The sequence below is a fragment of the Scomber scombrus genome, chromosome 8 (assembly GCF_963691925.1).
Source record: "Scomber scombrus chromosome 8, fScoSco1.1, whole genome shotgun sequence".
NCBI lineage: Eukaryota > Metazoa > Chordata > Actinopteri > Scombriformes > Scombridae > Scomber > Scomber scombrus.
The window spans coordinates 8,542,427-8,569,945 of record NC_084977.1 but is presented as its reverse complement, the minus strand read 5'-3'; the positions used below and the strand labels follow the sequence as shown (position 1 = coordinate 8,569,945).

At 41.2% G+C, this 27,519-nt stretch overlaps 2 protein-coding genes across 3 annotated transcripts; both read right to left on the bottom strand.

The window, feature by feature from the left end:
* Nucleotides 1-534: 534 nt before the first annotated feature.
* On the bottom strand, nt 535-18,532 carry slain2 (SLAIN motif family, member 2). Of its 2 annotated transcripts, XM_062424096.1 has the most exons (9): nt 17,892-18,532; nt 14,584-14,726; nt 6,818-6,988; nt 6,540-6,713; nt 6,098-6,451; nt 5,858-6,004; nt 4,542-4,631; nt 2,370-2,583; nt 535-2,287 (listed from the first exon to the last, which is right to left on the bottom strand). In XM_062424096.1, exons 1-9 carry the CDS (start codon nt 18,338-18,340, stop codon nt 2,224-2,226), a joined length of 1,806 nt encoding a protein of 601 aa, XP_062280080.1. In that variant the 5' UTR covers nt 18,341-18,532; the 3' UTR covers nt 535-2,223. The 2 variants fall into 2 exon arrangements, with proteins under 2 accessions (XP_062280080.1, XP_062280082.1); XM_062424098.1 differs by lacking the exon at nt 4,542-4,631.
* A 377-nt stretch (nt 18,533-18,909) lies between these two features.
* anapc4 (anaphase promoting complex subunit 4) lies at nt 18,910-27,119 on the bottom strand. The gene is made up of 28 exons (XM_062424095.1): nt 26,854-27,119; nt 25,473-25,588; nt 25,197-25,302; nt 24,963-25,095; nt 24,795-24,869; nt 24,677-24,703; nt 24,516-24,560; nt 24,329-24,413; nt 23,776-23,883; nt 23,487-23,657; nt 23,342-23,406; nt 22,960-23,002; nt 22,707-22,783; nt 22,193-22,293; nt 22,056-22,107; nt 21,885-21,940; nt 21,654-21,700; nt 21,509-21,565; nt 21,348-21,404; nt 21,170-21,263; nt 20,949-21,046; nt 20,542-20,603; nt 20,406-20,444; nt 20,213-20,314; nt 20,061-20,138; nt 19,799-19,963; nt 19,458-19,581; nt 18,910-19,231 (listed from the first exon to the last, which is right to left on the bottom strand). The coding sequence occupies exons 2-28, from the start codon at nt 25,578-25,580 to the stop codon at nt 18,998-19,000; spliced, it is 2,409 nt and encodes an 802-aa protein (XP_062280079.1). The 5' UTR covers nt 25,581-25,588; nt 26,854-27,119; the 3' UTR covers nt 18,910-18,997.
* Between the last annotated feature and the right edge of the window lie 400 nt (nt 27,120-27,519).

The following is a 27,519-nucleotide window of genomic DNA, read 5'->3' as shown; positions in this document are numbered from 1 at the left end:
AAATCAAATTAATAATTGTTTTATCTATAAAATACATACATGATGGGAATGTCTTTAAGAGTCTTGTTTTGTTTGAGCAGTAGTCCAAAATCTAAAGACATTTTGGTACAACACAGATAAGCTTCAACCAGCAAACATTTGACTTTTTTTCCTTTAAAAAACTAGTGAAACTCTTATATGGTCATCAAAATAGTTGCAGATTAATTTCCTGTCAATCGATAAATCCAATCATCGACTAGTTGTTGCAGGTCTAAAAATACTGAAGCAACGACCATTTCATGTTTTCAAGTGTTTAGAATCAGGAAAGGCACAGCTGAAGAAATGTTGAGGGTGCAGTCTGAGCACACTAACCATAAAATCAGGGTTATGCACTCATACAAATCTCAACCTGCAGTTTTATTAAAGCTTTGTTTTTTGCTCACTGCACAGTACATCATGTACTTTATGGCCATTGTTGTCCCACAATAAAAATAAAAAACACTCGTCTATGCTCTTAAATTAACAGAGAATAAAAAGAAGTGCAACAAGAGAGAATGAATTTTTCAGCTTTTATTTGAAATGTGACTTTACACAGGGAAACTGAATGTCATGTTTGTGGATATAAAAAAAATAACAAAAACTTTCACACAAAAGGTGTGGTATGTCTTTTTGCAACATTCTCTCCAGCTTCCCACTGAGTCTGAGCTTTGACAGAGGCACCTCTCTTTTCAATAAATAGTTTAATTTACAGAATGAGTAATTAGTTATAAATATGAAGGCGCATATTAAACTTTTTTTTAAAGCAATTATAAATGTATAGATTCAGTTACAAAAAACAAACAAACAGGCAGGCAAAAAATCAATCAAGCAGAGATGCAAAAAAATTGCAAATAAAATTGGCAAAACCAGAAATTGGCACCAAATGATAAACGAACAAACAAAAACATGATGTTCAAACTCAAGTGAAACTTAAAATTATAGGCACTAGTTTAATAACCCACCACACCGATTACCAGAACACCTTCCCTAACACTGGCACACCTTTGATTCATTCTCATAGCACAAGCGGTAAAAGCCAGCCAAAACGTATTCAACTTATCTTCCGAGTCGAGATACTTTTTCTTTTTTTGTTTTCGTTTCATGGCATGAATGATATACACTGATAAATTTAAACGAACCACATCAAAATGTTCTTTTTCTCATTGGCTGAAAGGGTTGAACGAGGATAAAATATAGTATTTTGAGCTCAGGTTTCTTTCTCAATCGATAAGTTTGTTTCAGACAGCAGATTTAACTCTTCCTTTATGTCAAACTGAACTGAAACTGACCAATCAAAGCACTTAAGAATTGGCAAACTGTGGTCCAAGTCAGGACAGGCTTTGGCCGAGGTGTCCCTATGAATCCTGATTTGACACTTTGAAAACAAAAAAACTAACAAACAAAAAAAAAAGGCTTTGGAGAGTTAGCTTGAAGTTGAGGTTCAAAAAACGTACATTTTTTTTAACAATTTTGAAATCTTCAAACAAAATACTGATATGGATGTTTTGGACATACACTTTTTTCTTAAATAATTTGAATAAATAATTTGCAAAAAAACAAACTTGTGCATACATTCTGGCTGATTTTACAAGAGGAAAGATTCTTAAACGTCATACCCACACAGAGGTGCTTTCACTGTTGCAAGACATCAACAATTCTCGAACGTTACGGGACATTTTTTCACCTGCACAGCATCATCATAGAGATCGCTTGCCAACATCTGTTGAACACAGAGCGGAAAGAGAGGAAATGCGTGGAAACATTTCAGCCTGAGGGCGGTGAGGAAAAAGAAGAATAAAGGGGGGGGGGGGGGGGGGGGGGGGAAGAAAGCCGGACAATGTAGTGATACGGACTGTCAGAGCGTCCGGACTGACAGATGATTGCAGTCAAACTGAAGGCAGGTGATGTGTCCTCTGCTGGCGGAGCTGGAGTCGGGCTGGTTTCTTTGGCATTTATTGGGCTGTCTGCATGCCTGACCCCTCCAGAGCCAATCCCCACAGAGAAACACGATGGGAAGTCCTCTTTACCACCATGTGGACGCCTTTTTCCCCTCTTTTGAATTCTGAACTTTGATATATTTTTGGAACAGTCTTTCACTCACTCTCTTCACTGTTAAAGTTATCTAGGTAGATAAAGTGCCATGTTGTAATAATGTCTGCCTCCTTGTGTTGATAGTTTGACTTGAGTGCCCCCTGCTGGCCCAACTCAGTAACAACCTTCTCTCCAGTTGTCGCCTGCGCCGCCGTAGGTCCGAGGTGCAGGCAACGATCTAAAAAGAAAACAGATTCGAGGTTAAATATTTAGTCACAGAAGACTCATGAGTCATGTGATGAAGGGGAGGTTGTCCGTACCTGCGCACAGGTTGGGCCAGTTTGCTGCGGGGCAGAGGAATCCCTCCTCCTCCTCCCGCAGAAGCACTGGGGCGGGGCAGGCCGCTGCGTGGAGGACCCAGGGAGCGGGTAGGGGTGGAAGTGGCAGAACCGGGGTTGGATGTGGCCTTTACCGGCTGCCTCAAAGCCAGCGGGGAGGGGGTGGCTGGAGTTCGCAGCTTACTGGGAGAGGGAACTGTCGACAGGCAGAGCAGGAATAGAGTCGGGTACAACTGGATTATGTTTAACAGTCTTTATAGATGATGATAAACACCTTTTTAGAGGTTTTCAGTTTATCAGTGGTCTAACAATGAAGTTATGATCAAGAGCACGATGGTGTGAGGTAGATATAAATATACACAACTAATACACAAACTAAACAACTAATGTGTCTTTACTATCCACATCCATCATAAACAAAGTCAAACCACATTATGATGTAAGTTTAGAAACTGGAAAATAAACTAGACTAAAAAACATGAATAAAATGAAGAGAAAAGGCCGACTAGCCACAGCTGCCCACTAAGATGTGCTGATAGAATGAGGTGATACACACATACACACACTATCTACTAGGGCAAACCAGAAGCACAACATCGATACAACCACGGTGTGGAACCACAATCACAATATTTAAAATAAAAAAATAAAAAATGGAAACCCTCAGTGAATACTCACTGAAATCACCTTCTTCTCCAAAGCAACAGGAGAGTGGGACTAGACAAAGATGAAGACAACAGAGACAGGCCTTAATTCAGTGCAGGGAGGAAGGTGCTGAGGACGGGCTTCAGTGTGCCGTTTGTTTTCTTAACAAACTGTCACATCATTAACATGGCTCTTAAGCTACATGAGTGGGGGAAAAAAAAAAATCGTACTTGCCATGTGCCAAGTGCGTTTCATAATCAACTTGCCTGAAATAGCAAGTGACCTCGAGGTTATGTGCAGAGAGTGACGTGACGGTGGAGGAGGCAACAGTGTGCTGAGTGACATCCTGCTGCCACACATGTAACATAGTCTTCAATAACTCTTATGGGACATATTATTTTAGAGCAAAACATTTTCATGTATTGTGCCCACGCACTGTAAACTGCTCATTCCTCTGCACTAAAACTGACTGCTGATTGTCACATTTGACCACTTTATTTGCCAGAGAACACAGACCAGCTTGTTTTCATGTCAGGTAAAAAAAAAAAAAGTGTCACCACTAACTCACAGTGAAGCAGCATTTTTGCACAAGTGACGGATGTCAAGGCAACGCTCAGTTCTGTGAAAACTGAAATGAAAATTCTAAATTTGCACTTAATGTACACATATAATCATCAGCTACTTTGTCCTGGTCCATTGTACATCTCATTTCATTTTAAACATCAATCTTGTAACAGCTCTTTTCAATTAGAATATATTTTACATATTTCTGCTACTGTAAATGTGTATATTTGTGTATATTCAACTGTTATGCACCACAACACAGAAGCTAATACCTTATATGTGCAAACCTACTTGGCACTTAACCTGTTTCTGATTCTGACAGTGAAGATAGTATGAATGTACGGTATTAAAAAAAAAATTAGTTCATGATTAAAAAAAAAAAAACTATAGGTGAAGGTGGTGGTTAAGGATGAACAGATGAATGACATTTTTCTTTTCATGAAGCCAGGTAGATGATCCAGTTGTGAGTGGCAGCGATGAGAACCCTCAGCGATGGACCAGCAACAGCAGTGAGTCACCACTTAGTCGTTAATGAGTCTATATGATCAATAGTTTGATCTTTGGCAGAAACAGCATGACGCAATCCTGAAGACGATCTCTTTAAAATAGAGTAGGAGTTATAAAGTCAAGCTCATCTCTGCCAACAACCACCCTGCTCTGCCTGCCTCTTTCTATTCCGGAGCTACCAAACAGACTTTCAGCATTTCACAAAGAGAACAGAAGCAATAGAAATGTAGACTAAAACTGGACTCAGAGTTTTCCCTCCTTCCTCAGATCCATTTCAGCTCCACAGAGCATACATATTTAATCATTTACACTTGGTGTGCACCAGTAGTCGATACCTTCAGTACACAGGCTGTTTAAAGTATAGCATAAAGTGAGTATAATGTATGTGAGTGAGATCAGTCCCCCAGCCTCCAGCTGGTTTTAGGAGCAGGCCGTTACCTCGCAGGGCAGTTGGACTTTGGAGGTGCTGTTTGGGTTTCGGGGAGGAGCGAGAAGGAGTGGAGTATCTCGGGAGTGAAGGTGCTGCTGCTGGAAAACAGGACATTTCAGCACCGGGAGTCAGAGTTCATTCTCCTTCAGTTTTCACAGCCCCACTAGAAGGAAGAAGGGGCTGCAGAGGTATTCAAGGAGTGCGGTGCAGTCAGGGGCCACTAGAGGGCTCTACTGTCAAACATTCAAAAGGTAGCTTCATTCAGACGGAGGAGCAGCAGCAGGCCACCAGAGAGAAGTGTCAGTGCCACCGTGAGGTTTAACAGCCAAATCAACCAGTCTCAGCACAGAGAGGCAGAGGGAGGCTGGTTGAGGTTACACATGCTTTACAGTGAAGACGAGTCAGTGAGAAAGGAGGAATGTAGGTGTCTCACATGCCCCGACAGTCAAAGCTCAAGTAGAAAAATACATACTTGAAAGAAAACGATCATTTAAACATATTCTTAAGATGAAGTATAAGAATAAAAGTCAGGTAGAGTCAGCTGAAAAACAAATATCTGCTCTAATGTTTAAAAAAAGGTTCCAGAGGTTCAGGCCACAGGAGCACGCTGTCCTTCAGAGGACTGGTTAAGACTGGTTAAAGGCAGTCACTACGCATTTTGATCCAGCTGAAACCTGACCTTCGACCCCAGCTGTTTCTGCCTCCAGTATCAGAGCGGGATTACCCTTTCTGGATTAAGGACCATTACCTTTATCTCCCATTACAGGATTACATCAAATGGATAGGTTTAACTCACAGAGTCTGGGAATCCTAAGCTCTTAAACAACATTTAAAAACCTTTGGACGCAAACTGCACGACGATGTTAGTGTGAGCGATGACCAGGAGTCGCTCTGTATTTCTCAGTGTTGCTGGCGCCATGCTTTAATTCTTCAGGATGAGCGTGCGCGTGTCTTTGAAGTGAAAGTTATGCCGAGACGATAAGAGGAAGGATGCGTGTGAATAAAAGATATCAACAACTGAAAATGATCACAGTCGAAAAAAAGAGTATCACCAGTCACCAAAGTAACGCAGCCCTGAAACTGTAGGTGCAGCCAGAAGGATTAACAGAATTCCCACTCGCACAATGACTACCGAGAGATTACACAGCCTGTTCAATGTTGAGCAATACTTAGAGAGGAAAAGCAATATTAATATATAGTTATAAAAACAGGACAGTGGTATCAATTATGAACATGACAATCAAGAGTCTGGTAAGCTACTGCAGCGAAATCTTAACAAATAACTTTTTTTTTGCACTCATCATTGTTCCCCCCCAATACTCACTAGCAGACTGGTTCTGGTGTCGGGGAGAACCGCCGTTTGGCACTTGCAGGTTAGACTCACAGCTGCGGCTGTTCTTGACAGGCTCCTGGACCTGGGCCGTCGCCCCTGAGGAGCGTGTGAGGTTGGGAAGACTACGGCGCAGCTTTTCTGTAACACAGCAGAAGAGAACAAGCTTCGGCAAAGGAAAAAAAAAGAGAGAGAGAGGTCAGAATCAGACAATAAACCGTTGACGTCCAGCACCTTCGTTTTTCACCACGTTGGTCTGCAGGTCGTGCCCGTGGCCCTGCAGCGAGTGGCGCGGCTGCTGCAGGCGGCTGATTATGGGTTGAGGAGAGCCGCGGCTGTGGCTGTAATCGATGGAGCGGGCCGGGGAGCGTGAGCGGGGCGAGTTCCTGGGGGAGGCGCGCGGGGAGTGGCGAGGGGAGGGGCTGAAACGGTTGGAAGGCAGGTGGAAGGCTGGGTGCACCGCCTCCTCGTCGTCCTCCAGGCTGTGCGCGTCCAACTCCTGGTCGCTGAAGGTGCTGCGTCTCAGCGAGTGGCAGGAAGAACCCGAGCTCCGTCTGGACGCTGTGGCAGCGTAGTCCTGTCTCAAACCTGAACACACACACACACGCTCAAAATGAAACCGTTTCATGACAGAAAACTGAACATCACAGGAGGCGACGCCACTAAAGGTACATACTCTCTTCCTGCATGCGCGCCAGTATCTGGACATCAGTGACATCATTGAGTTTGTAGGTATTCGAGGAGCCAACTGAGTCCTCGTCCATTTCTGAGGTGCTCAGCTCACTGTCCACTGATGACTGCGGGCTCACCGCTGGAGGATTCCTCTCTGCCGCTGTGTTACGCTGGTGTGCTGCAGAGAAAATCACATGGGAACACTTTAATAAACACGTCCGACAGCAGCAGCAGCAGCAGATACTCTGTAACTGCTGGTGAGCTACACAGAAAATCCTGTACCTGCGTTCCCCGGCATGAGCTGCTGTCTGACGATGGGCACTCTGCTGGGGGTCGAGGAGGGGGAGTTAAAGCCGCTGCTGTAAGGGCTGTTGGCTGCGTCCATGCTGTAAGGACTTCCATAACCCAGCTGGTGGTTGTAGGGGCTTCCATACAGACTCCTGCGCTTGTTGGCTGTAGAGACACAGAACAGAACATGAGAAACACAGAAAAGATCAAAAACATCACAGATTTAGTTTTAAAATAAAGTTTTTTATGTCTTAAAAGAGGGAAAAGTCCTTCCTGGTCACATGTCCAGGTTTTTACTGCAGTGTCACTCTGACGTTGTTCTACTTTAAACAAACAAAAGACCTTTACAGAGGCTGAAGTTCATCAACCACACCTTTACACAAAAGGAGTTAGATGCCGACTAAGATAAGCTGAGATGAAGTCAGTTTCTGCTTTGAACAAGTGCTGAACAGCTTATTTTACGTCTTATTTGTCACATCAGTGTTGAAGAAATGTCACACACAAAACTTCTTCACATTTAAAAAAACAAACAGCTAATCAATATTACATGGACTGTACTTATGTAGAGCTTTTCCACTCAAAGCACATTTACCCTACAAGTCACATTCACCCATTCACACACTGTTGGTGCAGCCATCAGGAGTAATTTGGGGTTCAGTATCTTGCCCGAGGACACATCGACATGTGTACTGGAGGAGCTGGGAATCAAACCACGAGTCTTCCAATTGGTGGACGACCGCTCTACCTCCTGAGCCACATCCGCCCCATTAAGTACTCAACCAATAATAATTGTGTACATGGCCAGTTAGTAGAATTAGGCATACAGCACAGTGTCAGTGGTAGAAGATGAGAGGACGAAGAAAGAATCAACCGAACACTTAACATTCATTGTTGCGCTGGTCCAGTATGTTAACACACTGGGACTGTTAAATAACCCCTGACGAAGCCTGCTGGTCACCCCGGCATTTATACTACAACACCAGCAGTGTCTGCTCAGAGCCGGCACCTTTTATGAAAGCTCTGCAGTGTTGCTAGCAGTCTGCTCAAGTCTCTTGAAGCGTATGGTGAGTGCGGGCCTAATAGAGAGCTCCTACATCATCAGCCGGGGAGAAGAGTGTAACAATAGACGCCATTCAATCCACACGCACACAGCACAAAGCGATTCTCTGTGAGGCGGCGGTCAAAGGGCTTCTAGTCTGCAGATTGGTTCCAGGTCTCGGTCATGAGATCAGACCCCGGACAGGCTGCTGTCGCTCACTGAGATAGTTTGGATGGTTACTCGTTTTATCCATCCCCGTGTTTCTTTTCTTTCTCTTTCTCTCTCTGACTGGATGTGTTGACACAGCTGGGCGGTGTCTGGATAGGAGCCCTTTTAAGATCAGCTGCCTCCTCTTTCCATTTTCTCCCCTCTCCTCGGGGCTCTGCACTCCATCGTCCTGCATTATTTAGAAAATACCATCATGTCCACTCCGCAGCCATCCACACGGTTCAGCTGCTGCGGAATGTCAACAACCCTTCAACATGTAGGACTCTTCAGCTAATGGACTCTTTGTTTTCTGTACAGGATCAGTAAGATCAACACAACGCTTCAGAGTTTGACACATTCATCTGCTGAAAGTGGAAAGTTCCTCTGCGCTCACCTTCGATCTGCATTAAACCGCAAGATTTATGACATCACGACCAATTTGGAGCAAATTACAGCCCGATATGTAACTTATAGACATGATGAGGAACAATATTTGCACTCTGAATTCTTGGTTTTTTTAAAGAGGGAAGAAGGAAAAGGTGTAATTTTTATAATTTTAAAGATGTAGTTGAACTTTTTTTTGTGGAAAATCAACATCAGACACAAGGATAGTATTCGTATATGTCTTAAAACATGTCTGAAAGGAGTCTTTAAACATTCTGAGCTACAGAGTCATGAGGAGTGCCCCAGTTCATTAGGAACCCAGCCAGCGGTTCTTTGTTAAACAGTTTGGAAGTGATTAGATGACATGCCCTATCGCAGCAACCCTGGCGGTATGTCGTCACTAGAAAGAGAGGCAGAACAATCTAAAGGGATCTGCAGCACAGGGACCAACTAAAATAGAGTGTCCTCAAAAATCCTCATGTCCTAAAACGAGAGGAGAGAGCAGAGAAAGAAAGAGAGAAGAACCGCTTTTCCTTCCCACCGTGATTGATGCTGATTAGCTTTACTGCGATGTGAAATTGTACAAGAACATTTTCCGTCGTGGCCACGGCTTTTTCAGCAGCGGAAACTTTCCGGCAGTTTCCACAGGAGAGGGGGAAAAAAATGAAGGCAGCAGCACATAACATTCTGATAGAAAAGCCTCGAGAGCTTAAAGGCTGAAGAGGAAATGAAAGACAATGCGGGGCACTGTGGTGTACTTGATATGAAAAAAAAAATAAGGCCTTAAAAATGCCACAAGGGAGCTTGAAGCACATCACAAGAGACGAGCAAACAGAGAAGCTTTTGTAAAAAAAAAGAGAGAGATAAACACCACAGAGGAGAAAATGGATAAAAGTGGCAGAGATATGTGAGAAAGTGGCGATCTAAGTTTACAGTAGGAGGAAAGTTGGAGGCTTTATGAGCAGAAATAGGCCAGGTCAGCCGTGTCACTGCGGTAGGATCTCTTGGGTCAACACTGCAGAACAGCTGTCAAAGCAGCGTCATGGAAAAAAAAATGGCTTTTCACTGTTTGGCTCCGGACACACGTGTTTTGTCTTCTTATCAGATCTCTGGGTGTCTGACATGAATAAAGTCGTGCTTTTCTGACAAGTCCAGTTAACTCAGTCGACTTTCTCTCACACACACGTCTCCTCCCTGTTGTTAGTTACGTAACAGAGGCTCAGCGTCTGGGGATATGATTTTTTTTTTAAAGGGCGTGCACTGACAAAAGGCTCAAACACTAAACACTAAACTCAAACTAAAAGTCATGTTTAAAATATGCTGATGCTTTGTAAGTGTGTGCTCGTGAACAGACTTGACTGACTTCAATCTGCCACAATTATAGTCGAAGATTAGATCGGACCTTGAAATCCCTTTGCTGATACAAACTCTGGTGACACCATGGCAACAGGGTTTCCACGCTGCTCCTAGAGACCAGGTGTGAAGGAGAGGAGCCGGGAGTTATGAGGGTGTGTCTGATTGTGGCAAGTCTCTCCTTCACTCTCTGACTGTAACGCTGAAGTCTTTTTGTGTGCAGAAAAAGGATTTCAGTGTTCAAGTCTTTACTCACGCCTTGACCTTCATGTTTGATTTAACACTTAAAGACCCACCATAAAGGGGGGCTTCTTTAGGGTGAGATAGCAGGTCAGCAGTATATGTCACATGGAAGTGATAGAGATCATCTGAAAACTGAACCTGAAGATGAATTTGAGATACAGCTCAACAACATTGTGTCAAGTTTTTCTAGTTATAAATATATAATAAACATTGTTCTGGCTGGTGCTGATTCAGATTTTAAAAAGTTTATGTATAAGTGTATAAGGGCTTATAACATTAAGATGGAAGTACATGATGGTCATTTCCAGGCTCAATATGTCTCATAAGTTTCAATTTTTGGGTTGATGCCATTGTTATATACATTTGGTTGCAAATGGTTGATAAAAATGTTTAAAAATCCCTCCAAAATACCACATTAAGACTCCAAGACCTTGAGGGACACCACAGAAAAAAACATGCTGTGATTTGTATTTGATTTCTGTAAGAATTGCATTTTTCCATGATTGGATGTCGAGCACTTCTGTTCTGGATATTGCTCAAAAATTCCCCGTTACTGTCAGTATACCTAAGAAAGCCAAACATCCTCTGAATGCTCACAGTCTGTAATTTGCAGCTGTAAAGTTTCAGGAGGCTGTGATTATCCTGGAAGTCACAATAGATCATTTTATACAGTGAGATCAAGTTTCAAAAAATGGTCTCACCACAATAAAATGGCTACTAGGAAAAACTAACATTATCAGACGATGAAGACGATCAGGCTCACTGAATCCACAAGAGGTTCAGTTTTCCAGTATTACCTCATTCATTCAATTCCAAGACTGTTTAGTGACGCCAGAATGCATAAATATTCAAATACACCATTGCTATAATAGGCAGAAATAACATTTAACTGCATGCAAAAAACTAAATATTTGTAGCCCACAGCTGCATGGGATTAGTATAAAGTGGGTATATGTGTAAAGGGGATACTTGGGGTACCCTTAGAACCCATTTTCATTCACATATCTTAAGGTGACAGGTCAACAGACCCCTTTGAAAATGGGCATGCCAGTTTTTCCCTCACCAAAATTTAGCCTAACTTTGGAATGTTATTTACCCCCCTTCCTGACAAGCTAGCATGACATGGTTGGAACTAAAGGAGGTTTCACATGATACCCATCTTCACTTTAACCTTAAAACTGAGCCTGCTACAGCCTCTGAAACACAGTAATGTCTGCCAAGTTGTGTACGAACCTGCAGGTCTATTAACCACATGCTCTGTGAATCACAAGACTCCACAAAAAATGTTGTTCTGTTTTTTGGGTTGTTGTTGTTTTTTTTTTTTAAGCCTTTGTTGAACTGATGACAACACAAGTGCCAACTGAGGAAAGAAGTGAAGGGGTGCGGTGGGTGGTATCAGTGACATGAGGGATATTTTCAGGCCCATGCAGGATGACGTTATGCTTCTAATGAGCTTGCTTCACTGGCTAGTTGTTTGTAGTATTAGTCATCCACTAGAGAGATAGTCTGCTTTGTTCACTGAAGGCCGTTTAGGATGTGTTTGCAGTTTGGAATATTTACTTAAATCTTAGACATAAACCTATGAGCACAGCCAAGGGTAACAACCCACGCTGTTCATCATAGAGTGAAGAAAATGTGCTTCAGTGAAAGCTGCTTTACACATTTCTATTCCAATTAGATTTGCCATCATTTAAGAAGACGTCCCAAAACAGATCTGAACAGACCAGATTGTGTGTGTCTGTTCTCTGTGTTGGTGACGCCTCTCTAATCTGTGAGGGAAAAGAGCTGTTCTGCCTGGATCCACTGCAGTTCATTTCAGCAGCCACAATAAAAATTCACTATCTTTGCACCAAGGAAACTATAAAAGAAGGAAGGGTCATGACATCATTCTACGCAGGTAGCTTAGTGATGAAGACCTCTCCTTCATATCTCCCATCTCAGTTTCACAGGTTATCAATCAAGGTGATGGACGCACTGGCATTTTGATATGTTATTAATTAGCTGGTGTTTCATGTGTTTTAAAGGCACATTCCTATTCTTCCTCTCTCTCCTCTACCCCAACCGGTCGAGGCAGATGGCCGCCCACTTTGAGCCTGGTTCTGAATGGTTGAAAGTTTCTTCACGTTAAAATTTAGTTTTTCCTTGCCACTGTCGCCAAGTGCTTGCTCATGTGGGAATGTTGGGACTCTATCAAATTAAACCTGAAGAGTACGGTTTAGACCTCCTCTATGTGTAAAGTGCCTTGAGATGACTTGTGATTTGGCGCTAGATTGATTGACATTTCACCTGATTTGTATGTTATTTCAATCATTTATTTACATGTTAGTTACTTTATTGTTATGCTAGATTTATGCTTTTGTGATTGAGGTAAATAACAGATTGTGATTGGGCTAAACTGTTATAATACCATAACTACATGAACTTTGAGCCTGTTAGCTGATGTTATGTAATTTACTATTTTTGACATGTGGCCCAGGCGGACAGCAGGGCAGCGGGGCACAACTAGGATTACAGCCCAGTGTGTTGATTTTATGATTGTTTCATTCATAATTACAATGCATTATTTTCAGATGATCAAGTTTGTTGTTTAAAGTTGTTTTTTTCAAGTTTGCCTTTGTTTTATAGGTCAGGGTTAGTTTATAGCCTACCAATGCACAGTTAATAATCAGAAGATACTTTTATTAACATTTAATTTGATACATATTCCCATAATATTAGCTATTATTAGCCCTGTTAATCATCGTAAAGCAGCTTCCAGATTGAAATAAAAGGAAGAGAGAAGAACAAATGTATCCTAAGCTCAACATTTTCTAGTGTTACTTCACTTCCTACTTTTTCTGAGCTCTGTAAAAGTATACCTATCATCACATTTAGATACTATTCGGAGACCAAGAGCAAAAAACAGGCAGTGTTCTCCGAAGTGTGGTCTTTCATTTGGTAAAGGTCAAAGATCAAAAGGTCATACAGATATGTTATATGTAGGGGTTTAGTGTGCTTGTCCATGCTTCTCCCACAGATTTCAGTTTAGCTGGTATTACATAATGACACTTCCTCCTTCTATAGTTTCCCCTCTCTGGACGAGGCGGCGGACATCTGTCCAGGTACCGCGCAGATTCTTACACGACCGAGCTGAGAAGATCAACGTCAAAGCTCTGCGAACAACCTTCAGAAGCCTATTGCTCAACATGATCTCACTGTCACATGAGCATACCGCAGTCAAAATGGAAATGACCCCTCTCAGTTTAGCCCCCTGTCCTCCTCACTCACTATAATTAGGGCCAGCCAAAAGCACCGAAAACAGACGTAGCACAGGTGTAACGGACTAAAGCTGAGGTGGAACTGGATGTATATTATAGCTGAAATGAATATAGTAATGTTTTATGTAAGATTTATACTGTTCATGATGTAAGTGTAAAAAACAAGTGAAATTAATTCAAATCCTGTCTGACACTTGTATTTTTAGGTTACATTCATTCTAGTGTTACATATGACTTATTAACATTGACCAATTTATGACTGCTGGTAGCAACATATATACTATGTATTTCTGAGGAAAAACTTTGACAGATGTAAATCTAAATAAATAAATACTGTGTACGCCTTGAGCACCTTGGTGCAACCATATGGCACAAAACTATACACATTGTGAGAGCCCCTCGACACAGCATGAATTAACCATTATTCCTCATGTTTTTTTGCTGCAAAGGTGGAACAAACGAGAAAAACACAAGATCCTCCCATTTATTTTAGCAGACTCCCCTAAAAAGCATCTCATATAATTAAAACCCCTCCAGCAACTTACTGACACCCTGATACCTTCAGTAACTTCTAACCTCCACTGGAAATGAATCCGGAAACTGTTGTGACGCTGATTTGTTTATAACACAACGTCAGCTCATCTGTGTCTGCTAGTTCCTCATAAAACAGCGTATGCCATTTAAAGTTATGCCATACAGGTGCGTGTGAGTAGTTCAGTTTCCCTTTAAAATAAAGGAACTGAATAAGGGAGCATGTACAGTATAATGACTCGTACATCTTTCTGTATTTAGTCTGTAGCTGTGTGTAGTAGTTGTAATAGACTTTGTATGGAGGCTCATTCCTATAAATTAACATTCTTAATAATATTATGAACAACCACTACGTTGCTGTTTCTTTACATTTCTATACGCTGGCAGGTATTCTACACATATCACACTTTGTACTCGTGAAGATTACATTGTTTCATTGATTCATTTTGTGATGAAGATGACGAGCACTTATGATTGACATTACGTAATCTGAAAAATAGATAAACTAACAGCAGCATAGTGAAAGACAGCACACAGTCTTTGCCTCATTAAGGATTTTTTCCTGTTTGAGAGTCACTGAACACACACAGTTAATCCCATCAATTGCACCTCTACCTGACTTCTGACCTCCTTTACACAGGATTAATTGAGCGTGTTGTTGTTGTTACAGTTTCTACCACCACTGCTGCTGCTGCTGCTGCTACAAAGTAGAGACTCCATGCTTCATGTGTGTCGGAACTGCTTACCTGACATAGTGAGGTCCAGTCTATGGATGAGGGAGCGTTTGGCTGATTCCATATCAGGACTGGGGTGGTCAAGAGCTTGGCGGCACCACACGATAGGACTCAAGGCTTTCTGCAGAGGACTGTTCAGTTTGGCTTCATATAACCTGGAAAAAACACAAACCGCACGCACGATTGACATATTTATTAAAGCTATAAAAGCAATCATTCATTACACAAACATGCACCATTATCTCCCACCTCTGAAGAACACAGCACACCTATCACACCTCATACGTGATGTGAGACAACAGCAGGAAATGAGATGGGAGAGGATAACCACTGTTTGGACAGTGTTTTATCGGTGAGTGCTGATGTGACATTGATAGAATAAGGTTGACATGAAACGAAGAAATTATGTGATCAAGTAAAACCTTTTTGACACTGAAAGTTACTCTTTGTTTTCTTTAAGATTAAATACTTGAAATCTTGGTGCCTATCAATCATTTAAGATCATAGCCCTACTGAAACTGGATTTTTGCCAGATCGTGATATCAAAATTTGAATAACGATATAAGCAATATATATAAGCAATTCCTTGTTACATATTTGCCTGCATATACACAGACAGCCACATATCAGTGATCAGCTAATATCCAGTGCAGCTCTATTTAACATGGTGCTAAAAATGCCACAAGTTGAAAAACCTAAAAAAAGTAGTGACTTGCGGTTATCACCATCAACAATGAGGACGGTGAAACTTTAATCTCCTGCTGCAGGATGAATGAGTGCCAGTCGCCCAAATCATTGGGAAAAAGTCATTGGGTTCAATGCTGAGTCAGCTGCATTGGTTCAAACTGTCACACCCTCTTATTACCGACGGCAGCACATCAAAGTATAAAATAAGACTACAAACTAACTGAATTGGCCGTCCCTATACTGTTTGTCAGTATGCAAGTGATACAAGTATGTGTGTGTGTATCCTCGTCCTTTTGAGGAGAGGAGAGGAAGAAGAGAAATCCGAGTCAGCAGCTGTCAGCTCTGTTGCAACCATAGAGGAAGCCTTTCATGATGAAAGCAGAAACATTACAGGCAGAGGCAGCCCAGCACAGTGGAATACACGCCTGAAATCTGGGGCTGCACTATTTCATTGTTTGTCAACACAAAGACTGTCATTCACATCTGGCCCTGGCGCATAGTAAATCCACAGCCCCGCCGCCACTTCTTGCTTCATACATGAACTCTCAGCTGCGAGACAATAACGACGTGCCTCGTCCATATGCAGGCAGGCGGTAGTGCGACACGCATCTATTGATAGGAGGAGCGCTGCGGGAACGGGGCAGTGTTTTTAAATCCAGTCTGATGCTAATTCAGGGATTACAGGAGTCTATGACAGGAGCTGGCGAGAGCTAGGCACTACGGGGTAATCCCAGATATCAATCTGATCCAGAGGGCAGACAAACTGCCAGGGCATAATGAGACTAGCTCTGTTGGGCATGAGTGAGCAAATGCCTGGAAGTAGTAAACTGATGTTAAAAAGGCTGAGTGGCCGGCACAGATAAGCTGCTGCAAGCAACCAAGGAAAGATTTGCTGGTTTATTCTGATTATACGTACAATTGGTAGATTAATAATGTTGACATGTTTTTACTTTGAAGAAAAATGGACACTGATTAGAAGCATCCATCGTTTTCATATCATGTTATAATCATGTGGGAATGTTTCAATGGGCATATAAAATCAACACCCTTCTTTAAATCTTTTAACAAACACACCTACAACTCGGACAAGATAATCTGAACTCTTTGTAGCTTTTAACTTTGTCACATATATCAAATTGTTGAGTGACTGCCGGACTCTGTCCAACGCAGCCAGCTGGCTCTCAGCCTAATATGACCCACATTTTTTGTGATTTAAGTCCTTTTAAAAAAAACGTCAAGCGATCTCAGCCCTCATTAGGCCCATAACCTAATGTAGTAGATGCTTTGAGGGAGATGTGCTCTAATACGGCCTATTACAGTGATATTACCATAAAGGAGGCCAATCAAACAAAACTCTTGTTGACAAGACAGATAACAAAGACAGTCTTCTGAGGAAGGCCCATCATTATATTCATGTCTTGTCAGTAACTATTCTCCTAACAAATAACTAGTCCCTGACTCTCTGTAAACCTACAGTACTCATGTCTGCATGACATCACTGTGTAACAAAGACTGTGTAACAAAGATCTCAGTATGCAACTCTTCTTTGAGGATTATATTTCTACATTATATCTATGCAAAGCCACCTACTCTAAAAACCAGGGAGGAAATAATGCAAACACAATGTAGTGGGAGAGGATTAAGAATAAGGGAGTGTGGATGGACATGTGGGCTGTCAGGATCATTCTGATTTTAAATAAACAGCCTGACATGTTGCCAAATGGTCATCCTTATTCACAAGATGATCAGTGTAACCCTTTCATATTTTTTAATAGCCATATATTGTAATCCATGTGAAAGCAATTCTCGCGACCAGCTTTTTGACACTGACACAGCTTTAATTCCTCCACAATGATGAAGATGACAGCCCTGTTTTACATCTCTTGCCTCTCTCTCATCATCTGAGCTGCAGTGCACTTGTAGCTGTGTGCCAACTGGTGTGCTGTGGGGAATTCAGAGGAAGACTATAACCATGGCTACCTCTCCCACATGGCTGCTGCCTAACAGGAAAACAACTTTCATTTTTTGCTAAACACACACACACACACACACACACACACACACACACACACACACACACACACACACACACACACACACACACACACACACACACACACACACACACACACACACACACACACACACACTGATCGACTGCCACTACTGCCATGACAAGCCAAGCAATCTGCCACATCACTACACCAAAATGGTTCAACAGATGATGAGGGACTTCAGGGTCCTGACAGCTGAGAGAGCCTGTGTGTGCGCCTCAGAGGCCTACTGAGCAGTCTCAGAGACAAAATGCACAAACTGTAAGAAAAAAGGTGTGAGATAATGGATTCAGATTTTGGCACAGAGCGTGTCTATTATGATCCTGCAGCCAGAGAAGTGGCTTGGCATCGCCCACACGACTTGCCAAACAACATCCTTCAGAGAGTGATCCACAATGAGGCTCCTTCAGCACAGATGACTTCAGATTTCAGGCAGCCTTGTTTATGCCAGGCGTTTTGTCGTGGTAGCTAATGTGTAGAGCAGCTGTGCCCAGGCAATAAAAAGCTGTCAGCCAGCACCGGTGACACAGACATGGCTGTAAAGACAAGATACCTCCTGAAGACAAGCCTGTCACTCACCAGCTGTCCTCGTCTTCGTGTAGACAATCCATGTCTTCGAGATCTAAGATTTCCACTTCATCTAGGATTGAGGTTTCCCCTTCGTCCATAAAGCCTCCCGTAGTGTCGGCATAACGTGAGTTCATACTCGGCATAGAGGTGGCAGCCGATGCCCCCTCACATTCATACGCCCTCCTGAAGCTGATGCCGTCATAAGACAGTCTGGGGCTCAGACAGCGGTTGTTCTCCAACAAGCCGCCGAACCCCACCCCAGGGTAGCCGGCCAGCCCGGCACTCATCCCCGCTGACAGGGACGACGAGTCGTATCCGGCGCTTAGGGGTCTGTTGTTCCCTGACAGCATTGTGGACCTACTCCTAAGCTGTTCATTTTGCTGTTCGAGTTTCTTCACCAAGTCCTGAAGCTTCCGCACCTCCAAGTCGGCGTTGATATTTGAGTTGATATCCTCCATAGTGGTTCCTCAGCCCCACGAAAATATGCGGCGGTCTGTTCTTTTTTTTAAAGTCGTTTCTTTGCCGACAGTCTCTTTCTTTTTCCTAGTTTCACTATTTCCTACGTGTCCAATGAAGACAATGTTGTGTTCAACTGACTTAAAAAGCTCAACATCGTCATCTTCTTCGGGTATTCTCGCTCACGGGCAGGGTCGAGGCCATTTTCATAATACTCGTCACCAACTGTGAAAGACCAACAGGCGGCGGATCACTTACGTCACTACGCACTGCAGTGGGTACGAGCCCGTAACCAACACCTATTTGCGCGTGCACGTAAAAACGCGTTGAACAATATTTTGCTACAGAAGTTGAGTTACACTCATAATACATTTTGGTAACCCAGGATTATTATTAGATAAGTATGTATAAATATATGTGATTAGGTATCTATTTATTCTTCAATGATACATTAATGAATTAACCTGCAAAAGTGGAATGGTGTGGTGACAAAGTGACAAAATTACTCAAAATTTACATTACATCAAAAGATAGAGAAACATCAACAACTCAAAAAATATGAGCACAAACATCTTTATTGTCATACACCGGTAGTTGAATTTTTTCAAAATGCTGTAAAAAAATGTGTCTGTATTTCAGTCTGTTTCCTTAACTGAGTCCTACGACAGTTCCAGAGCTTCTTCGGACTCCAGCTGCTCCTCAGCTTTTTGAAACCTATCATCTCTGTGTTCTCCAGCCCCGGCCTCCACACTCTCCTCTCCCTGTCCCTGGCTGTTCATGGAGGTTTCCAGACCATCCTGGTCAGCACTGGCATTCTGTGAGTCAGCCCCCTCATCATCCTCGTCTTCCACATCCATCTCGAAAACACGTATGTGCCTCAGATTGGCACTTAGCTGAGAGAGAAGTAGAAAGAAATCTTTGGAAACAGTCTGGTACATTCATTCACTGGCATCCCCCCACTGGCAGAGAAATGTGAGAACACTTAAAATGGATCATCCAACCTTAGTGATCACTGAAACAAATATAGGAACACTGCAGTACATTCAAACGTAATATCCCAAACTAAAATCCCCACACAATAAATTATAATGGGACGTGCTAGAAGTACATCTGACTTACCACACAGGCAACTTTGCGGATTCCATTGACAGCCACAAACTGAGCCTTCATGTTCTCCAGTTCCCGCCACTGACTTCCCAGTACCAGGCCTTGACATGGGATAGCACTGCTCTGCTGGTCCAACCTGTCAATACAAGTGCAGCACCCTAAAATTATGCCTCATCTCTACTGTCTGTCAGTATCACTTCAATTACTGAACTACATTTTCAAATATTCATACTCAATTCTAACATTTAGCTTCCATTTTCTTATTGGTGAGAATTATTGTTTAAAAAAGTGAGATACTCCTAAGAATGAATTCACACACACATAAACACAGACACAGACACACACACACACACCTGAGATTGGGCTCCCAGTTGAATTCAGTCTCACAGCTTAAGGTGGAAGCAAGAGGGAGTTGAGCCAGGACATGTCTGCTGCTTTCTTCTGCCCCTTGCATGACCACAGTCAACATTTCATCGTCATAGAAACGAGCATCCAGGCATTTGTACACATAATGGGTCCTGAAAAAGAAAATTTAAGTAAATCATGTTAGTAAACACCTTCATCAGCTGAGAAATTAGTTTACATTCATGTGTGTTTAACAATTCATGCACTTACTGGGCTTCAGCATCGTCATCATCTGCATTGTCAAGATGGTGGCTGAAGTCAATCGACACGACACTGTTGGGGATATGTCTGTGCGAGAGTAACAGGTACGGTTATAAATACACTAAAGTTACTCACACATACACACAGAAAGACATATGTACCTTTTTGGGTCTGTTCCTTTCCGTAATAGGTAGAGCTTGCAGGGTGAGATCTCCGGCATGCAGAACACAACGTAGTGCATTTTGGCCTTCTTGTCATTCCACCTGTATGACAACCAAGCACGATCATTATTCACACACCCCCATCTTACTGCTACAGATCATTAGGAAACTCTTTGATGTCTGTTTTACGTACAGGGATGGCAGTTCGAAAAGTCGTGGTGTGTTTTCAGAGCTGAAAAGAAAACAAAAAGAAATAAAGATGAAAAATTCACATAAATTAAGTCAAGATTCAAATTAAACATGTCACTAACAGAGACATGAGATCATACCTCTCCGGCACGGTGTAGAGGGGCAAGAACACAGCCTGTTTCACAGACTTCCCAATTACTTCCTGCATACAAATCAACAAGCAATGATTAAGCACCAAGTGAAACGGGAGAAACAATCTTCTCAAAGAATTTGTTTTATTCAACAAAGGAAAATCACCAAAACACTATTTAATGTCAGGATGTGAAAACTGCTGCAGGAAAGCTTTTGACCTAAACCCAGGATGAATGATATATATGATATTCCTTTTCTCAAAGACTATTCTGAAGCTAATTCTGAAGCTCTCAGACTATTTATTTCCCCCTGAGCTTAAACACTTGGAAGTCAAAGTCAATTTTAAGTAAAAGCTTAATTGTGGTGGTGAGAAATACCAAACGCACAGAAAAGACGCACAGCACAGGAAACTCACAGCAGGTTTCTGCAGACACTGCTCAATCACATTCTCCATCATCCTCTTCACGAAGTGCAATGACTTTTGGGGATATGAAGGAAACAGCAAAGGACTCTCTAAAAAAAACAAAACGTTTTTTATCTGTTAGTTGTGACAGTGGCATTTTAAGTAAAAGCAGCATCACTCAATAAATTTAATCACTATTTTTCTAAACATCTGAGGTGAAAATCATAGTTTACCCTTCAGGTGTGTGCTCTCCTGTAAAAACTTCAGCCACTGGTTTCCCTTTGTGTTGGGCGGAGAGACGAGGTCTTCGTCCTCATCCTTCAGGTACTGTAAATGTTTTTGTATAGAGTTATTGTCGGAGAGCACTTCCATTTAATAACATTCGAAATGACACAACACAAAACTGCTTACCTGACCAACCCGTTCTACGTTGAAGTACTTCCCTTTACGATCAAAGAGTTCTTCATTCTGTTAAACCACAGAGCAATCAAACTCAAGATGTAAGACTCTATAAACACGTTCCCAAAAACATTTCTTAAATACTCGTTAAAGTGTCCTGATGTTAATCTCACCTCACTGAAATGCTCAGACAGGAAGTCTGCAACAAAGGCGATGTCCTTCTGAGTCATCTACAAGAATTTAACTTGTCAGTAACATGCTGACACTTCAAAAATCCCAAATAACTCTCTCAGAAACTGAAACTGTAATAAAACTCACCTTGTTGAGCTCTGGTGGTACATGCTCCTCACACATTCTTAGCATAGCTATGAGGAAATAAAACAAAACAGATTTTGAGCATAAAAACTAAACTCAAAGCTATGTATTTGGGATCTTAAACGTGTCACATTGCATGACCCCATACATCATAAATGTCTCTTTATCACTACCAACAAGTCAAACTCCTAAACATTTGTTGTATTTTACAAATGAAGCAAGTTTAATTCTTACCTACATAAAGCCACCGGAAAAAGGCCTTAAAGTTTTTCATACTCTTGTCAATCACCCTAATTGACAAAATACACGCAGTGATTAGCAGACAAATGATTTAGAAAATAAATGACACGAACTGTATAAATGTTACAAGATTAATTGCAAAAATAAATAAATAATTAAACTAACTGCAGAAGTTCATTGGCCTTCAGAGAAAAGGAACCCACAGCTGTAATAGCACCTGAAAACACACAACAATGCACATGTGGTTATTGATGATAAAAAATCTATATTTTTACTTGTCATGTATGTAAAAGATATAGTACCTTCTATAGCTGCTGAATCTAGACCAAGCGGCTCAAACTTTTGCTTCCATAGAGACATGCCTTTCACCTCGCTCAGGTGATACAACAGAGCCTCAGAGCCACTGAAACCCAGAGAGATTTTAAATTAGAAACATTCAGGCAGCATTGAAAGAAGACTCCACTGAATTAGCATTCCACCCTAATAACAAGGCAGGACCAACGATGAATGGGACAATAAAAACAAAGTATAAATCTCAAGCAAAGATGAGGAGTGGGCTATAGAGATGTGGTTACCTCACTTCTTTCTAAAAACAGATTGTTTTCATTTTCAAACTTTTCATCAGCCCCAACCAGCGCTGACGCAAGTGACATCACCTTAGGCAATTTATCAGACGTCACACAGATCCTTCTAAAGACACAAAAGGCTCTATGCAAACTTTTCACATGCAGCAGTTCTCCTTAACACATGTAGACAGACTTCAATGTGTAAAATCAGTGTTCCCCTTTACGCAGAGATGTGAAAGGCTGAAAATACCTCTGCAGGTGGCTGATCACCAGCTTCTGGATGCTGGAATAAGAAGACTCAATGGACTGGCCGAGCTTTTTCAGGCCCTTTGATGGAGATGGGACAGAAGAAGAGATGCGATTTTTAGTTATACCACCAATTGCTTGTTTGGGAATTGTCAATAAAGATAAAACATTCAGATGGAAATTGTAAGTGCTTTACAAAAACAGTAAATATTTTAATTTTAACAGAGTTGAGCATTTTCATCACAGCTTGCTCTCACCTTGACAGTCAGCTGGTTCATGAGAAGAGCTTGTAGTTCAGGGCTGAATGAAAGCAGAGTCAATGCCAAGAGAATTAGGTTTTTACTAAAATGCACAATATTGCACATGTATATACTGTATGAGTCTATGTACTGTATGTATATTTTAGAAACAGCACCATTGCATATGTATTTACACACGGATCTGTTTTATTGTATCTATTATTTCTGTTTTATCTCATTTATTTTAGTTTTACTTACTTTTTTGATGTATAGGTATTCATGGTAATTTTAAGTTAAAACCCTTATCTGTAAAAGCTGTTTATCTAACTGAGGGTATTTTGTTACCATCTACAGGACATTCTGTGTATTGCAACATGATACTGTGTCTGTCTTTTCTCACCTTGATTGTCCCCACAACAGCAGCTCCAGAAACTCATCCTGAACTTGAGTGCTTGTGTTCTTTTCCTGAGAAAAAAAGGAAAATTATGTATTTATTGAGGCTCTCTTATTTTAGCTAATTAGGAGCACAAGCCACGGCTACTGACCTGAACAAACTTGGTGAGTCGGAGGTCCATCTGCATGAGGATGTCTTCCCAGGCTTCACACATACAGGTAAGTGAGAGGTGCAGGTACTGCAGCAGGGTGGAGATGTGGGTGAACTTGCGTGCCATCCTGGTGACCTCAGGTAGACAGTCTGACAACAAGCCTGTGTCCAACTGAAAGACAAATACATGCGTTAAAATGTGCAAAAAGAAAAGTTAAAGAAGATATGAGGACAGGAAGAGAAAGCAGCATTATAGGAAATGGAAAAGTAGGCAACTTTCTCCATCTCACCTGAATGTAGCAGATCTGTGGGTTGTTATCAGCAGACCTGACCTCCGCTATGACGGACAGAGACTTGAGATCACTTGACAGACTCAGGCTGCGACAGGTTCCTGAAACCTTCAAAATGTCATTGAATTAATTGAATAAGAGCTTAGTCACAATATATTGTAGTGCACCTCAGATCTGAGTTTTTAAAATCTAATATTAGAAATTTCTTTTAAAGATCTTTCAATTTTCATTTTTTTAATGCCAAACAATTATTTGGAGTTTGCTTCAAAATTGTTATCTAAGAAATCACAATCCATTGTAATAGCTCTAAATTTTGTTGAGGCCATGTCAGAGAAGCGTTGATTCAACTCTACACTAATCATTGAGTTGTATAGAACTGCATTTTAATGTATGATGTTTCAACAGTGCAATCCAAATTAAGATAGACTTAGTTTTAAAATGTCTGAACTTTAGACAATCTTTCCTGCTGGTTATTATTTACCCTGTCTAATTATTATCATAACTTATAATAATCTGTTAGTCTAAACTTGATTTATGAACAAAAGAGCCTTACTCCTGTTAAATTGGCAATTTTGTACATTCCATAGGCGTAAAGCTCCACAAATCCAGCATCTCCTCCAAGAACAAGAACGTTCAGCCTGTACAGAAACAAAATGAGGTGGTGAAATAAGTCCTGGTCCAACAAGAAAAAAAGGTAAACTGTTTTTCTGTGTGTTGCTTGAACATTAAGCATCATTTACCTGACTTCTCCTAGGAGATTCATGATCTCATCAGACTTTTCCTCACTGTAACACAGATAAATAAATACATATCGGATCACACCTGCTATCAAAAACACCTAAAATATAAAGCAAATGACTGATATTGAACTACTGAGCTCTGAATCAAAATACTATCTCACCTGAAGATCTTTGATGTTGTGCTGTAGCTGAGGAAAAACAAAGGTTTGGAAAAATGTCACTTCAGTCACTTAAGGAGTTCCCTCATGATAATTTGATGCAAACAAATGCTATTGTTACCTCTTGGGAAGTGTTGGTAATTTGGGAAGAAACAGTTTGGATTCATCCTCTGAGTTGTAAAAGGAGCTGAGGGCACTGAAAGACATCAAACAGACTAGACATTCACATCATCATTGAAAAATTCCGGTCCTTAATGCTGCTGCTTTGATCGCTGAGCCTCATACATACCTGCTCTCTTCCATCACCTCCATCCAGTGCATGCAGGTTACAGGGTTCTGCATGGGAAACATGTGGAGGATCTCTGCTTTCTCAACACCGCACAGGACCACCTGCTTAGTGTCTCCGAGGCTGAAGGCCAATACTTGAGATTAAAGAGAGAACAAACGTAGAAAAATTTCATGGTCCTTTCAGCAAGCAGCAGCTGACTTAAAAGTGTGTTCAAGATAGACATTCACTCCTTACTTTTGCCATCAGGTCTCCAGGCAAGTGCAGTTATCTCCTTGCCAGTGAACTCGCTGGGTGGTAAACTCCAAACCCGCTGAAAACTAGCCAAACGATGCAAAAGCAACTACGGACAGAAATTAATTATAAAGTTACAAAACAGTACAGTACCAGTCAAAGTTTGGACACAGTTTCTCATTCAAGGGAATGGGAAGTTGTGACCAGACCTTTGACTGACATGGCATTATACTTCCAGACATGCTGTTTTGGGATGAATTAACAAGTTTTTAAACGTACCTCTCCAGTTGTGTTGGCCAGAGCGATGAGATCTCTTTTGGGAGACCATGCCATACACATTACAGGGTTGGGAAGTTGCTTCTCCCCCACTTGCCGGAAGGCAGGCATGTTGTCGGCTGTAATATGATATGTAAATAACAGACATTAGCTCTAACTTTCTAACAACACTTTAGTATTTTAAGAAATGCCCTCCTGTGATAATGTAATATTATTATTGGAAAGACATTTGAACCTTTGCTGTTTTTATCTTTATAATGCAGAAGAGCTGGACAACTTGCTATTTTTAAAGATATCCTCCAGGCATGTTCTAATATGTATATATAGTATCCCACTTTGAATGATAATGTGTGTCCAACACATTTATTCCACAAAAAAGGTAAACTATCTTGTTAAAAGTACATCTTCTCCATATCCTTATAAAAGATTCGAGACATTATGAATATGCAAATATTTTTAATTTCAAAAGTTTAACTGCTGGACACAAGTTATCTGGAGGCTTTCATTTTCCACATAAGTTGAATACTTAGATCAGGATTGGCTCTGAACTAGTTGGGATGTTACAAATCATGCTTGTAGGTCCATCCCTAAAACTTACACTTTTGATTTGCACAAAGAAACATTCCACTTTCAGCAGAGGAATGTGAAAACAGCTTCTAGTGTGAAATTCTGCACATGTATTCATTTTTCAAAGTGTAGCTCAAACATTGAACTTAAGAAGAAATAATAAAAACATTTTTTAAGTGGAAGGGGACTTTAAATGTGTATCATCTACATATGTTAGTGAATGAATGAAATGAACAGTGTACATGCCTACAGCACAAACACAAACCTAGGACTTAGTGACAAAATAAAACAATTTTTTCAATCAAATGCTGAAAGTGAAAGTTTTTCTGTACTAATTAAAAATCTGATTTTAAGGAATGAGACACTGAGCACAATGTGTGAAATCACTACTAGTTTGGATCCAATCCTGGTCTGATATTCAACCTACACAAGTGTAATGTGGAAACGTATAGCCTCCAGTGCACAAACACTGAAAATAGACCTTACAGTGAAGCAGGAAACATCCTTTATGAAGTAGCTAAACTACTGAAATGAAACATATTTACATATTTAGAGATAACATAACATAACATAAAGACAACATTAGTAACCGAGGAGCCCCGTAGATGAGAGGCTTAGACTGAAATGCAGACATTTAATATGAATATCATCATTACTGTTTGACTCCTGAAGATTCATATTAATAGCTGATGTTGACGTTAGCAGCTGTATTAGACATGTAATTTAAATGTTACAAAAATGTGCACAGCAGGCGGGTAACCTCAGTCACTATATAAACAGCATAGCATTGGAAAACTATATGATGCCTTTTACTCACATTTATTGTGTTATTATCTGATTCTGGACCCTCACAGCTCAGAGCGAACACAGGAAACACTTCTTTGCTAGCAGGTTTGTTAGCAAACCGACGCAGCTCATTTAAGCGAATTATGGCGAATTCTCATCGTGCTGGACATTAAAGTTAATAACAGTAATAAATGAAACATACACTATGTAACACTGAAAGCTTTAAATACACTTCAGCCCTTCAGGACACTTAGAAGGTTTCTGAGTGATGTTTTTACAGTTACGCAGACGCCGCCATCTTTCCTGTCAACCAATCACTGTGAAGCAACGGCGAGCGTGAAGAGACACATTTCACTCAGCGCGAAAAACGCGCGTGACTTAAAAAGATACATTGTTTGGTTTTCGCCTGACAGCTTATTTTACAGTCACGAAGTTGCTGCTGTTCTCACACAAAGTTGCCAAACTTCTGTTTTTATTTTCATTTGTGCAAAGGAAAGTGAGTCAAAACTCAGTCTGTCGGGTTGAAAGTGTTATTCTAAATGTCTCTGTCGGAAGTGTCCGTATGTTATGTTTGCCTTGACCATCTGGAAATTGATGAATCAGCGCATTAAATTAGTCAAGCTAACACAAATGAAGACATGACGTCGTGCTTATGGGCTACTTCTGGTAAGTACTTTCAAACTACAGTGACAAAGAA